Here is a 14,762-nt window from a genome sequence, read left to right as displayed (position 1 = left end):
GGGAAAGCAGGGGACACAGAGACCCCCCCCCGTCCCCAGCCGAGACAGAGCGGAGTGAGGTGGGCAAGGCGAGGCGGCAGGTGCAAGCGGCCGTTTATTAACTGTGATCTGGAACGGAGGCGGGTCCCGCCAGCCAGCCGAGGCCGCAGCAAAGGCCCTGATGCAGGCAGTGGGGAGGAGGCGGCGGCAGAGCTCAAGCAGGGAGAGAGGAAGGCGTTAATTCTGCTCTCTAGGGGTCACAGCCAGCAGTCGAGGGAGCTGGGGGCCCAGTCTGCACCCACCTTGCTGCCCACGGGGCCTCCCTGGGCAGTCTTTGCATAGTGAGCAACCAACTGGCCTTGGCCTGGCAGAGGGCCCGAGTTGGGGAGAGGCCCAGCCGGTGCCCCAGGGCTCTGGGAAGGGGAATGCGGAAGGCATCAGAGGGCCCTGGGGAGTGAGCCGAGGCCCCGTGGGCCGAGCCGGCGGTGGGGTGGGGTGAAGGCTGGCGAGGGGGCAGGGCTGAGCTGCAGGCGCCTCCCTAGCAGCAGGCAGAGCTGGGGGTCAAAGTGGTCCTTGAGTCCAGAGAAAAGACACGAGACAAAGTGAGAACGAGGTCATTGTAGAAAACCCCTCAGTCTATGACAAAGGATGTCGAATGCAGAGGTGGGAAGAGCCACACCCCTGCCACCCGCTGTGGGAAAAGGGGGGGGGATGGGTGGGGCTGCGGGCACGAGGGCTTGCATGGCCAGCCACACAGCCTCGGGACATCCGCACCCAGCCAGGGCTGAGGCCGCAGGCCAGAGCCCCCCAAGCACCCAAGAAGCCCAGCCTGGATGCTGGGGTCACTAAGTGAGGTACGCGGGTTGATTCCCTGGATGGGCGGCCCCTTCTGCCCTCGCCACGTGCTGGTGGCCAGCCACCAGCCCCAGGGCCTAGTGGAGGGGTTCCGGGGGTGTGGGAGGGCCCCTACTAGCAGGTCAGTGTTCTTGGGCAGTAAAGTGGGGGCACAAGGTGACACAGGCCCTGAGGGCAAAGTGGGGCACCAAGCGGCATGGGCCCCAGGGATAGAGGGGCATGAGGTGACATGGGCCTGGGGGAGCAGAGAGGGGCACGAGGTGACGTGGGGCCTTGAGAGTGGTTTGTGACACGAGCAACCCAGGCCCCCTAGGGAGGGGTCACCCGAAGACACAGGGTCCCTGGGTGGGGTGATGCAGCACCTCCCGGGGGAGACATGGAGCTTCAGAAGACTCAGTGCTGGGGTCCTGCTCCGGGCCGTGGGGCGGAGCAGGCAGCAGGGCTCCAGGAGCTCCAGGGCTCTCAGCAAATGGGCAGGTGGGGGTCCCGCCAAGGCCCGGCCGCCCTAGCTCTCATCCAGGTGGAGGCTGATGAACTCCTGGATGCACCTGCGGTACTGGAGCTCGGTGGGGCTGCTGCCAGCCAGGGGGCCCGGCTGGCCGGGGGGCGCCTCGGCCTCACGCATCTCCTCGGCCATGCGCGCCAGACGGAGACTGGAGCAGGGAGGGCCACGTGAGGCACTACCCCGCCCCCACCCCCGCCCCCACCCCCACCGCCGCCCCCGTGCTGTGCTCACAGCGTGACGATGTCTGCATTTGCCTCCTGCACCGCGATGCTCAGTGGGTCCTGCTGCGTGTGGTCCAAGGCATGCTGGTCCGCCCCCCGCTTCAAGAACAGGCAGACCTGGCTGAGGGAGGAGGGGCAAGTCGGGGCAGGCCCTGGGCAGGCACTGGCAGGCGACCCGGGCCCACGGGGGCGAGGGGGGGTTGGGGAGGAGGGGGGAGGGGGTGGGGGGTGGGGGAGGAGGGGGGAGGGGGTGGCCCGCCCACGACCTACCCGGTGCGGCCCAGGAGCGTGGCATGGTGCAGGGGCGCCCGGCCCCGGCTGTCTCTTTGGTTCACGTCCGCTCCATTTTGCAGGAGGAATTCACAGATGATCAACGAACCCTGGGGGGTGGGTGGGGGTTGGGTTCAGACCAAGTGGAGCCACAGAAGTGGTCCCTTGCAGGGCCCCTGTCCCCCCACCCCGAGGCCACCCTGGGTGCCCCAGCAGGACCAAGCCCGGTCCTCAGCGGAGGGCAAGGGCCCTGCCTGCACGCCGTGGAAGGGTACAAGCCCGCGCCCACTTACCCCCAGCACGGCCTGCACCAGCGGCGTCTTGCCCTCGTCCTCTGCGTCAGCCCAGTTGACCTCAGCCCCTTGTGCCAGGGCGGAGGCCAGTGCGGGGAGGTCTCGAGTGAGCGCCGCGCGGTGCGCCAGTAGCCCGGGGTGCAGCTCGCGCACGTCCGCTAGGCCCCAGGCCTCCGCCTCTCCATCCGCCTCGCCGCTGGACTCCTCCGACTCGGCACCCTCTGCGAGGAGGGGGCGGTCAGGGCCGGTGACCCGGCCCGCGGTGGAGGACAGGTGGCCCGGGACTGGGGAGCTGCGCACCCACCCTCCTCAGTGACGCGGTCCACCACGGAGCCCATGCCGAAGGCCAGGACGTCCGAGCTGCCGTCGGAGCTGCCCCCTAAGCCGCTGTCGCTGCTCAGACCTGCAGGGTCCGCAAGCAGAGGAGGTCCTGAGCGCTTCTGCCTGCTCCCACAGCCCTGCGGGAAGGCTGGCACCCCACCCGCCCTCTGGGGGATGCTGGGGGGTGAGGCAGAGGGGAGCCCTGCCCAGGATGGGAGGAAAGGGGAGAGAATCAAGTAACAGCTTGAAGGAGCCTGGATCGCCGGCCCCGCAGGAGCACAGCCACAGGTGGAAGTGCAGCCTCTCAGGCCAGCCCCAGCTGTGGCCAGTGCAGGCGGGGCGGTCACCGCCCAGAGGTGGGGTCTTTGCCAAGCCCGAGACACGGCCTCAGGCAGCAGTGAGCGAACTTGGCCCTGCTCACCCGAGGGCAGTCCTCACAGATGAGCCCAGGCTGAGGGATGGTGAGACAGCGCCCTCTGCTGCCCGAGGGGACCCCTGTCACCCCCAGCAGCCCGGCCCGTTCTTGGCCCCAACCTACACCTTCTGCCTGCGCGCCCCAGGCCAGTGAGTGCTGACAGACGGTCAACAGGGGGAGAGCCCTGACTTGTAGCGTTTGTACCCCCAACTCCAGGACCCCAGCTCCAGGAGGGGTTGGGGAAGATGCACACAGCTGTCTCTCGGGATCCGGTCCGGCCCCCGTCAGGCACATGCGCACGTGCACGGGCACACGCCCATGCATATACACACGTCTGCACGTGCTCTCACACGTGTCCACCCGTGTGTACAGTCACAGCCTCACACACACATTCCTGTGTGCGCACGGCATACGCGCCCACATCACTCCTGAGGGTCGCGGCCCCAGCCTCCAAGCCAGCGGCCAAATTACCCCCCGGCCCCTCAAGATACTGTCCCAGCCGCAGCCCTGCTTGACCTCCAAATGCTCCCCATCCCCAGACCAGTCCCTCCTGCAAGGAAAGCCCGTCCCTCCGGCCCCTGAGCGAGTGGCCGCGGCTGTCATCCACCCTCCAGGCAAGCGCGCCTGGCCCCTGCCCTGCTGCCCCTGCTGAGCGGGGGGGTGGGGGGTGGGGGGTGGGCAGCAGGGGACTTACTGCGTGGACCGGCTGCAGCAGCCCCCGCGTCGAAGTAGGAGAAGAGGGAGTCCAGCTCATCCGGGCAGAACAGGGAGTCCCTGCGGAACCTGGGCTCTATGGGGCCTGCAGGGCGGGAGCCAGGCCGCAGTGGGAGGTGGGCAGAGCTTGGGGCGCCCGTGAGCCCTGCCCCCCTGCCCACCCCCCCGGCCTCCCTGGGATCCAGGGTCTGGAGGCTCACGCCCTGCCCAGGCCTGCGAGCTGGGGCGCACATGCCAGCCCCTCCCACCTGAGCACAGAGCAGCCACGGAGGGCGGGACGGGCTCCATCCGGATTTTGCTGCGGCGGGTGGTGCGGGCACGGGGGGAGCTGTGGTGGCGCTGGCACTTCTGCGCCCGCCAGCGCCGCGGGGCCTCCCGGGCCGGTGCCGAGGGCGGCCTCCGCACAAACTTCTTTTCCACGTATTTGTCCTTGATCCAAGCCTCCTTGTCCTGCCTGGACCAGGACCGGACGTGAGGCTGCGCTCGTGGGCCGGGGGTCCCCTGGCCCCGCCCAGGCTGCCCCCCACCGCACCTGGGGCTGCTGGCTGTGGGCTTCCTGCCGCCCGGCCCCTCGCACTGGGCCTCGTAGATCCGGTTCATGGTGCTGTTTCCCAGCTCACACATCAGCTGGCAGGAGAGGGTGGTGCGGGCATCAGCCCGGCTCACCGAACGCCCCCCAAGCTGGCAGGCCTGGCTCCCGCCCCCCGCCATTCCGCGGCCTGTGACAGCCCCCCACACCTTCAGCAGCTCCGGCTCCCACGAGTCCAGGGTCAGGGACCGCACCTTGGAACAGTGGACGCCCAGGCTCCTGGATGGCGAGGCGGGGGGAGGGGGAGTCAGAGCCAGTCTTGGCCCCCGCGCCCCACCTGGCCACCCAGTGGTCCCACCTGTGGATGCCCGAGCACTCGATGCACAGCAGCACGCCCAGGTTGATGCTGGCCCAGCGCGGGTCCGGCCGCCCGCAGTCGCCGCACTGGCGGTTCCCAGCCACGTGCTGCATGCGCTGCAGCACGCTCTCGCCCTTGACGCTGCGCTCCCGAGAGTCCGTGGCAGAGTCGATACTGCTTGTGGACGGGGACGCCGTGCGGTCCAGCCTCTGGAGACAGGGTGAGCGGCCGCTCAGCTCTATGGGAGATCCAGCCCCAGTCTCCCCAGCGGGGCCCCTCCTCCTCCCCAGACGCAGGTGCCGGCACAGGCCAAGGCCCCCGAGGCCCGGGCCTGTGCCCGCACGTGTGCACGCACACACGATGCTCGTGCGCTTGCGTGCGTGCGGCCCGCGGCAGATGTGCTCGCGCGTGCAGGGTGCTGGAGGGCCCACCTCGCCGTAGCGGCTGCCGGGGCCCTCCCGATAGGCGGACGCGATGCTGGCTTGCACAGCCTGAACCCACGCCTGCCGGAGCCTCTCCGAGTCGGCCTGCAGCATGCAGCTCCTGTGGGGAGGGGGCCGTCAGGCCGGGCAGGCAAGGGCTCCCTCCACACCCGCGCTGGGCCGGGCCTCCTCACTTGCTGGGCGACACGACCTCAAAGCAGAACCTCCGCTCAATGTCCTCACAGGGCTTCACGGAGCAGAGCCGGAGGTCATCCACCACCACGGTCAGCACATCCTGCGGGGGGCACCGCCGTGGCCCTTGCACTCAGCACCCAGCCCTGCCCCGCACCAACCGCCCATCCACCGCTCTACTCAAGAGACGCGGACAGGCTGAGACTTGAGTGGCCTCTGTCCCTGGCCACTTGGGCTTTGGTGCCCGTCAGCGTCCTCAGCCCTGTGACGCCCCCCACCCATCGCCCACCCCGAGGCCCGGTGGGGAGGCCCCGGGCGCTGCTGCCCTGGGCCCAGCGCACCTTGAGCTTCTTCTGGTAGACCAGCTGGCTGTTCTGGATGGAGAACCAGCGCCTGGGCAGGGAATGGGCCAGGAGGGGTCAGGCCGGGCCGGCCCCCATGTCTGCCCTGCAGCCCCTGAGGACGGGCCTGCCCTTACCGGTTCCACGTCTTGAAGGCGTTGCTGGCCCGCTTGAAGAGGTAGCCCTCCATCACCACACCACTGGGAGCATCCACGTCAAACGCCACCTTGGGCTCATCGTAGGAGAAGTCCTGGGGGTGGTCGGAGCCCGGCCCCCAGTGAGCACCCACCCGCGGCTGCGGGGACCCCGCCGCCCTCTCGGGCTGCCCCGGAGGCAAGGTGGAGGGGGGGTCTTCACAGCCGCTTCCTGACCCGAAACCCCGTGGGGGCAGATGCCTCCCGCCACAGCTGGGGGCCCGGAGAGCTCCAGCCCCCACCTCCCAGCCTGGCAGAGCAGCAGAGGCTCTGGGGTCAGGAAGGAAGCTGCCCCCATTCATGTCGCCAGCTGGGCTGCTCCGACCCGCCTGACAGAGCTCCATTCACGCGGGCTGGGGAGACACTGAGCGTTGTCCTGGGTGTCCGGCGGTGGGAGAGGGGGCCCAGCCACCTGCTCCCCTGGCTGAGTGGGGGCGGGGAGGGACAGCTGCAGCTGCTCCCGCAGGGGACGCAGGGGACGCGGTCCCAGCTCAGCCACCTCCGCTGGAGCGGGCCGCTGCTCCGGGGCCGTGGAGGTGTCCTTGGTGCTGAAACGCCGCGGGGCGGGAAGGGCAGAAGCCCTGCCCACCGGGGCCCCCCTCCCCCCAGGGTGGGCGCCCACTCACCTGCAGCAGTGTCTGCGCGGGAGCAGGAGAGGCGGGGGGGGGGGGGGGGGCGGAGAGAGCCAGTGAGTGAAGCCCTGCCCCTCCCTGCCGGCTGGGGACCGTCAGCTCCCGCCCCGCAGCCCGTCTCTGCCCCGGGCACGGGCACGCCAGGCCAGCTGTGGCCGGCCAGCCGAGGCCGCAGTAGCATCCCCGTCCCGGCTGCAGCCCCAGCGTCTGTGAGCTGAGGGGGCTGGCGCTGGCGGCGTCTAAGTGACCGTTCCACTGTGCTGAGACCCTGAGGGATGGGGACCCCCGCCTCTGATGGCAGTTCAAAGACGATCAGAGTCAGCCTGAGAGTGGGTGGGCCTGGGGAGGGACGGGGCGCGTGTCTGTGCGCTGGGCCCCCCAGGTCCTCGCATGGAGTGGGGGGAGGGGCAGCGGACCCGGGGCCCCTCGGGGGGCGGCCAGGGCTGCAGGGCCTCACCCGCTGCTGGACGGCGGCGTGCTTGCGCTCCATCTCCCGCTTTTCCACTGCCGAGTCGATCACCAGCTGGTCCAGCTGCGGGGAGGGGGCACAGGGAGGGACGTGGACCCCCTCCCCCGACAGGCTGGCCCCCGGGCCCCTCCCCGCAGGCTCACCTCGGCCGCCAGCTTCTTCATGTAGGGGTCCAGCTGGTGCAGCAGGCTGTAGCCCTGCTGGAAGAAGCTGTACTGGGCGTGCATGAAGGACAGCATCTGGGGGGTGGGGCGGGGGGCACGCAGGTGAGGCCCCACCCCCAGGGCCAATGGCCGAGGCCCCAGCTCTTGCACCCACACCCAGCACGCCTGAGGCACGTGCCTATACTCGAGGGCAACCCCTCCCCCTCATCCAGCACTCACAGAATCCAAAATCTCAAACTTCTTCTTGGCCTGGAGAACGTTGATCTGCCAGGGGAGGAGTGAGCAGGTGAAGGGGTGTCAGGGCCAAGGTTGGGCCATGACCTGGACCTTGCCACACTGTCCACTCAGGGTGCTGTGGTCCCCCGAGGCCTCCAGCTCATCTTCAGCTCACTGAACTGGTGCCCATCCATCCTCTCAGGGTCGCAGTTCAGGACATTGGGTCCCTCTCATAGGCAAAGCCACAAATCCTCTCCCTTTCTCCAAGTCCTCCAAGCCCTGCCTCAGCAAGGTCTTCGAGGCCTCCGCCCCCTGCAGCCCACAGCCCTGGCTTGTCCCTAGCTTATCCCCACCTGCGGGCCTTTGCGTGGGCATCCGCCCCCCATGTCCGTTCCCAAGCATCTCAAGTTTTCTCAAGCCCAAGGGGCCCCCCCAGACACCAGCTCCCTGCCTGCAGGGACGCGGGAATGCCCGGTGGCTGACCTGGAGCACGTAGTCCAGAGCTAGGTGGCGGAAGCACTTTCGGGCAAGGATCAGGGCACCCGTGGCCTCCTCCACCTCGTGGGGCCGGTGCCTCGGGGCCTGGGCATTCCTCACCAGGGACAGCTCCATGTCCTCCCGAACTTTGTCGAACTGCTTCTTCGTCTCCTTAAACTTGCGCACATCTCTGGAGGCCGGTGGGCGTCAGGTCAGGGGGTCCGAGGAGGGGTGCACACGGGGTCTCCCACGTCTATGAAACGCTCTCCTGCTTCCAGCCCCTCTGAGCTCGAGCCTCCTGCCCCGCTCTGCCCCCCCACCCTGGCCATAACGCCCTGCCTCGTCCTCCTCAGGCCCCTCCCCTTCCCCTTCATCATCTCACTGCCAGGATTGGTGCAGCCTGCGGTGACCCCCAGCCTCACCCCGGACTCCAGACTCTCCACTCGGGGGGGTCCCCAGCTGTACACACAGCACTGAGCTGAGAGCCCTGCCAAGGCCCCTGGACCCTCCCAGATCAAGTATAGCTGCATCTGCCCCCCCTTCCAGCGTGGGTGTCACCCCGACACCTCCCAGGGCCGGGAGAGGCCAGGCCTCCCTCGGGGCCACTCACTCTTTGACGAAGTTGTGGAGCTGTTGCCGCACAGACCTCTGGGCCTGGTCAAACAGGATCTGGGGGCAAAGGAGGGTGCGGGAGTCAGGTGTCTGTCCCCACATGACCCCAGAGGCCAGGCCCCTCTCCCCTCAGGTGAGAACCAGGGAAAGGCCCGTCCAGCCCCACCCTCACAAAGACGGCCTCACAGGGTCACGGGCCCCAGGCCCGGGTCGGCGGCCAGAGGCAACAGCTGTGACCACCTGCCCGTCCCCCCCACCTGGCTCTCAGCCAGACTAGACGCCAACGCTGTCCCAGATGGACCCCCTCCTGTGGTCCACCCCACATCAGCCCGGACAGGGCAGGCGCACCCAGAGTCCCGAGGGACACCCATCCCCCCGGCCTTGGGAGGCCACCTGGGGGATGCCCAGCCCTGCAGTAAGCAGGACGGACGGAGATGCAGCTGGAGTAATCTGGCCTGGGGGCAGGGTGGGGCCTCCCTGCAGCACTGGCCGGACCCAGAATCAGACCTCTCGAAGCGAGAGAGCCCGCTGGGGCCTAACCAGGCACAGACAGACAGACACACATGACAGGATGAGCCACCCGGCGCTGGTTTATTTCTGAGCTTCCCCTACAGCGGATGGGCCCCTTGTTTAGTCTGGGGCTCTGGTTTCCAGGCCACGGCCTGACCACCCACGTGCGCCTCGGTCTGTTCTGTGTGTCCACAGTGGGGGCCCCGAGGGGCTCGAGGTCACGCAGACCCAGCCTGGGTAGCAGCGGGGTTGGGAGTCATCCAGTAGCTGTGGGGTCAGCCTGGGAGATGCTTCCGTCGCCTGGCCCATGACCCCTGCCGGGTGGCCCTGGATGACCCTCTAAGGCCTTGCCCACCCCAAGCCCCTGCTGCCCTCAGCCCCGGGCAGGGTCGAGGTGCCTCCCCGCTGGCCGTCTAGCCCTCACCTGGGACACAGCAGTGTCTCAGCGATGTGTCCCCCCACCACCCGCCCAGACCGCAGGAGCAGAAACGTGGCCTCCCCCACCGCCCACCCCTGCCAGCTCAGCTCACTGAGCGCTGAGCGCAGAGCCAGCCCAGAGCCTTCCAGGCTGGGCGGGGCCTGCAGGGAGCCCGTAGGGGTGGGGGCGGGGGCTGCCTGGGATGGCGGTGGATCAGGAAGCCGGGTGGGTGGGACCTGCCTGGCCCTCCCCTCCCCACCCCTCCCCTCTGCCCCCCCATCGCCCCCACCCGGCCAGGGCTCACCATGTGGTAGGTGACCATCTCCTGCAGACTGTCTCCGAACCTCTGCAGACATTCCTGGGGGCCGGGTGGGTGGGTAGGGGAAGACCCTTGCTCAGACGGGATGGCCGTGCGCCCAGTGTCTGGCACCTCCCGCCCACAGGCCTCAGAGTGGCCCCGCAGCCCAGCGCAGACGCCCACCTGCTCCCAAGGCCAGGGCACCCTGAGGGGCTGTCTGCCCTCTCCCGCCCCTTACTAGAGATCAGAGGTCAGCTGCCCCCTCACCGAGATGACGGTGTCGCCCTGGCACTGCTGGGACAGGTCGCGGACGCCACTCACGAAGAGCCTGTTGGTGGTGACGTAGGCCTTGCCAGCCTCGATCACGCCGCTGCACAGCTTCACCAGCTGCGGACAGGACGATGGATAGGGCAGCACTCACGCCACCAGGAGGCCAGGCCACACGGGCAGGGACCCGGACAGGGCAGCCGGAATTCAACTCAGGGTCCGTCGGTGCCCAGAACACAGCTGGCCCCGAGCAGCCCCGGGCGGGAAGGGAAGCCCACTGCCCGCCCGCCCACCCTCCGGAGCCCACCTGGCACTGGGGGACAGCTTGGCGTGCCCCAGGCCTTGGCTCCAGGGTCGGAGGTGGGAGTGGGGGAGGGAGGCCGAGAGCAGGGAACCCAGGGCCAGGGGCGTGTGGTCCTGGACAAGGGTCAGCAGGACCAGCCGGCGAGGGGCTCAGGGGTGCCGCCCCTCCTTCCTCCCTCTGGCTTTGAAGCCTGTGCCCTCCTCCCTCCCCTTCCTGTGCCCTTGGCCCCTAACCCAGGCACTCAGAGGCACAGCCCTCTGGCATCTGCCCCCACCCCCCGCCAAGGCCCCCACCCTGCTTAGCTTGGCGGGAGGAGACCCGGCAGACACAGGTGTGCGAGTGGCACGTACACCACAGTACGGGTGGGACAGGCCCACGTGCTGTGCACACGCACACTCGCGTTCACACCGGTGGCCGCGGGTGAGCTAGGCCGTGGCGGCGCGGGGGCAGGGAGAGTAGCCCCGGGCCCTCCGTGTGCCCCAGGCCCCCCTCACCTTGTCCAGCTTGGCCTCGATCTCAACCACGTCCGTTTCCACCTCGTCGATAGTTGCCCTGCGACAGGGACAGGGTGGCTGGAGACCCACCTGCAGCGAGCCTCCCCCACCGACTAAGCTCGGCCTCGTCTCCCGGGCACCTCCCCAAAGGGGTCACAGCAGTGGGAAGGGCCTACTCTGCCGATGGCCACTGGCTCCTGCAGGCCCACCTGCCTCCACGTGGCCCTCAGACAGAGCAGGAGGTGGAGGCTGCCGGTGGGAGGCATGGAAAAGGGAGGTGGGGAGGGGGCGGGACTGGGACGGGGACTCCAGAGCCGCAGAGCCACCAGGGCCCACTGTCGCCCCAGGCAGATAGAGGCCCAGTCGGCTGTGACGCCCCCATCTGGGGTGGGTGGACGGGGTTGGGGGGAAGGGGGTGGTCAGACAGGTCCCTAGCACAGAGGGAGGGGCCGGGGCCCGTGGAGGTGCACATGCAGGGCCTTGCTGGTCCACCCCCCCCCCCGGCCCAGCCCCTGCACCTCTCCAGGGCTCAGGGTCAGCCCCAAACCCCGTCTGGACCCCCCACCCCTCAGCTTCTGCTGCAGCCCACCCTGGCCTGGGGCTGGCAGGCCCCGGGGCAGAGCTGCCTCAGCAGAGCCCGCAGCCTGGAGCCGCAGCTGGTCTGCTCCGCGGGACCGAGAGACGCCTGCAGAGGCGTGCCCCTACCTCCTGCCTCCTCCCCAACCTCAAAATACCACGTGGGCCCTGTCGGCCTGGAGGAGCAGCGGGTAGGACCCTGGAGGAGCCCACTCCCCTGGGGGTGGCCTGACCATGGGGCTGCCTTGGGGAGGGAAGGGTTAACGTATGACATCACAGAGAAGCCAGTGGATGGAGAACCCGGAAGGCGAGGCGAGACACAGATGGAGCAGGCACGTGACCCACCCACCCCCAACTCGGGAACAGGAAATAGGGAGGTGGGGCCAGGGTCCTGCCCTCCCCGCCCCACTCAGCTGGCGAGCCGGGCCCATCTGGCCTCCTGGGGAGCAGGGCCAACAGGGAAGGAGCTCCGGCCAGCGGCAGGGCCAGGCAGAGAAGAGGCTGTCCAGGTCTAGCACCCCTCGCTGCCCCCACAGCTGGCAGAGAAGGGGCGTGTTCCAGGGTTTCCCAGGCCTGGGGGAGGGACTTAGTCTCTCATGTGGGGTGCAGCTCGGGATGCTCTCAATTAGGAGGTATGGGGTGAGTGCCAGACTGCCCCGACAGGGCCCTTGGACCGTCCCACCACCCTCCTTCTCTCTGAGCAGCCCCTATCCCTTCCCCACGGGCTGAGCGGTGTCTGAGTTCCAGAGAAGGAAGGGGTCAGAGGGGATGTCTGCTTGGACCGGTGGTGGCCCACGGCCCGCAGGTGCCCCCGCCTGAGACTGCAGGACCCTGACCGCTGCTGTAGCCTCCCCCTCCCTCTCCAAGGGTCCCAGGGCAGGGAAGGACCACCCACCCAGAAGAGGGGGACGCGGCTCCTGGAGGCCCAGCCACCCCAACTGCCCTGGCCAGCTGCGTGGAGAGCTGTCACCCTTGGGCTGGGATGGGGGGTTGGTCCCTAGAGAGCTGGTGAGGGTGGGGTGCACCAGATGCTGACAAGTGCGCTCACGGGGACCAGGTGGGCGCTCAGCAGAGTCTGTCCCGGGAGCCCCACGCCCCTCAGCTCTCTCCTCACCCCCATGGACCAAGGCCTCCTCTCCTGCTCTCCCTCCAGGATTTCCTCAACAGCTTGGATGCTGCGGAAGAGGGTAAGGCCAGCTCCCCCACCAGAGCCATGACTCAGCGCCTGAAGCCCCACCCAGGGCGGGGGGCACCAAGAACAAGGGGTGAGCGGCACCCCGCCAGTCTGAGAGAGTACGGACCCCTCCAGCCACGTGCCTCCCTGGGCTGTGGGGCTCCCCCAGGCCAAGAGCACGTAGGCAGGGTCCCCCTTCCCAGGGCTGGGGCTCCGCATCGCTGACCACACTCTCCTGCCGGGCCCCGCCCTAACCCCCTGCCCCCAGGCTGGCCTCCAGAAAGTCCAGGTTACATCCTCAGCAGCGCTGACAAGGGGACCCCAGAAAAGCCTGAAAAGCCATTCCATCTCAGCCCAACCAAAACCCACCCAGTGCAGCTTCTGTGGCCCAAGGTCGGGGCATCTCCTTGGACCCCAGTCTGGGCTTGGCTGGGCTCTCTCAAAGGAAACCTGGCAAAGCCCAGGCGCTGCTGCACCCACTGCCGCACTGTGGGTGCCACCGGCGAGCAGGCTGGTGTGGGAGGGAAGGCCTGGAGGTGAATGGGGTGCCAGTGGTCCTGATCCAACCAGGCAAGCTGGGCCTGGGCCCCTCCGCGATGGGGAGGGGCTTCTCAGCCAGGGGCGAGGGTGACACTGGGGTGCTTCAGCCAGGACCAGGCCCCCAGCTGTGGCCCTGGCTACACTTCCACCCACCGCCTGGGCCGTGCTGGGGGCCCAGGATCACGGGTGCCTGAGTTGCTTACACCCCCTCCCTCAAGCAGTCAGGAACAGAAATGGGAGAACACAGAGAGTGTTCTCAGCACTCTGAGAGTGCTGAGAACTCAGCACTCTGCCCAGGGCCTGGGGCCACGCTCTGGTCTGACCACTACCCCTCATCCAGCCTTCCTTGGCCTTTGTTGCTGACCCCCTTGTGTGGCGGTTGGGCAAGGGGCTGGCTCTAGGGAATCAGGAGTAAGGGCACTGATGCTGAGGCCCGCCAGGCACCCACACACAGGCTCTCTGGCTAACACACCCCAAAGACCCAGTGCACGCGCGTGCACACGCACGGCCAAGTGCGGTGTGCAGAGGCATGGCAGATATGCACACATGCCATCAAACATGTATGCATGCAGCAGCGCAGCGCACACGCAGACGGGTGTACTTGTGGATACCGTGTATTGACACGTACCCCGTGCTGAGATCCACACAGGAACAAACTAACAAATGCTCAGTGCCTAAATTCATACTTTTATGATACACATCCACTACGCACCTGTATTCACACCCAGAGGTGACACATGCACACGTGCGCGTGCACCCAGCACTAGTCTGGACGCACGCATCAAGCAGCCAGTCCAAGGGTGCAGCTCACCCACACATTCACGTCCAAGGTCTGGCACCTCAAGGGAGGGTGCAGAGGGGCAGAACTCACACGTGTGCACACAAGCGTGAGCACCTAGCACACGGGAGGTGCCCCGCTAAAGCGGATGCGCGCGCACCACGAACGCGTCCACACGGATAAGCCCGCCTGCACTCCCAGGAAGGACTAAAAGCACAAACCCAGGGCCGGCCACAGCGCAGAACCTCCACCGGTCCCTGGAACCCAGTCTGCTCTGGTAGCCCCCACCCCGTCAGGTGCCTAGGTCACCCCTGCCAAGCAGCCGCCCGAGGCCCTAACCGAGGTTCCAGCTGCCTGCCCCCTTGACCGCTCTGGGCACGAGGACCAAGATAGATTCCATGGGCAGACGCCCCACGCACCCAGACGACCCTGGCCACAGCCGGGCTGTGGCGCCCGCTAGGTCTCAGCCCTGTGCAGGTGGCCAGCACGAAGGTGCGGACACAAAGCGGGGCGGACACTCCCACGGAGAGGTGGCCGCGCTGGCGGCCGCCCCGCCCCACGCGCGCACCCTCCGCGCGCGGCGACCAGCACAAGGGGCATCTTTTGTTCCGGGCTCTCGGGCCGGGGCGCTGCGGGCTTTGTACAAGACGTGTCCCCCTGCTCTCGCCTCCGGCCCCGGCGCCGGGCACAAAGGCGGCACCGGCGTCCCCGCCCGCGCCCATCCCCCGGCGGCCCCGGGTGCCCCGAGGGGCGGCGACCCCGCGGATCACAAAGGGCCGCGCCGCGCCCCGGGGGCGCACCTGAAGCGCGGCGAGTCCTTGATGCACTCCTCGAACTCCACCGTCATGGCTGCGGCGGCGCGAGGCGCTCACTGGCACGAGGACCGCGGCGCCCCGAGCGGCATCCCCTGCCGGCCCGCCCGCCCGCGCCGCGCCGCGCCGCGCCGAGCCGCGCTCGGCGCCCGCCCGCCCCGGAACGAGGCCGCCGCGCCACCGCCCCGCCCCGCCTGTCACCGCTGGGGAGCGTCGCCAAAGTCCGCCGCCCGCGCGCGCCGCCCGCTGTCACCGCCGGGGAGCGTCGCCAAAGTCCGCCGCCCGCGCTCGCCGCCCGCTGTCACCGCCGGGGAGCGTAGCCAAACGCCCCGACGTCCCGCCCCCTTCGTCCGGGCAGACGGTCGGAAGTGTGGGTGGGCCCAGCAACAGCCGCGGGAGCCGTCGGGTCCCG

At 68.8% G+C, this 14,762-nt stretch overlaps 1 protein-coding gene across 1 annotated transcript; it reads right to left on the bottom strand.

Annotated features, from left to right (window-relative positions):
- Nucleotides 1-76: 76 nt before the first annotated feature.
- On the bottom strand, nucleotides 77-14,494 carry ACAP3 (ArfGAP with coiled-coil, ankyrin repeat and PH domains 3). Its single transcript, XM_059064698.2, is given in 27 exon segments — nucleotides 77-1,487; nucleotides 1,571-1,681; nucleotides 1,831-1,940; nucleotides 2,124-2,344; nucleotides 2,428-2,526; nucleotides 3,554-3,658; nucleotides 3,822-4,027; nucleotides 4,106-4,200; nucleotides 4,312-4,381; nucleotides 4,461-4,669; nucleotides 4,892-5,003; nucleotides 5,077-5,177; nucleotides 5,416-5,467; nucleotides 5,553-5,872; nucleotides 5,875-5,900; nucleotides 5,903-5,927; nucleotides 5,929-6,127; nucleotides 6,129-6,247; nucleotides 6,699-6,773; nucleotides 6,854-6,949; nucleotides 7,094-7,138; nucleotides 7,574-7,757; nucleotides 8,178-8,236; nucleotides 9,412-9,465; nucleotides 9,673-9,792; nucleotides 10,471-10,528; nucleotides 14,339-14,494. Coding segments are annotated over 27 exon segments (3,066 nt in total). The 5' UTR covers nucleotides 14,386-14,494; the 3' UTR covers nucleotides 77-1,339.
- Nucleotides 14,495-14,762: the final 268 nt, after the last annotated feature.

The sequence above is a fragment of the Kogia breviceps genome, chromosome 1, assembly GCF_026419965.1.
Source record: "Kogia breviceps isolate mKogBre1 chromosome 1, mKogBre1 haplotype 1, whole genome shotgun sequence".
Classification (NCBI taxonomy): domain Eukaryota; kingdom Metazoa; phylum Chordata; class Mammalia; order Artiodactyla; family Physeteridae; genus Kogia; species Kogia breviceps.
This window is presented reverse-complemented; position numbering and strand designations above follow the sequence as displayed.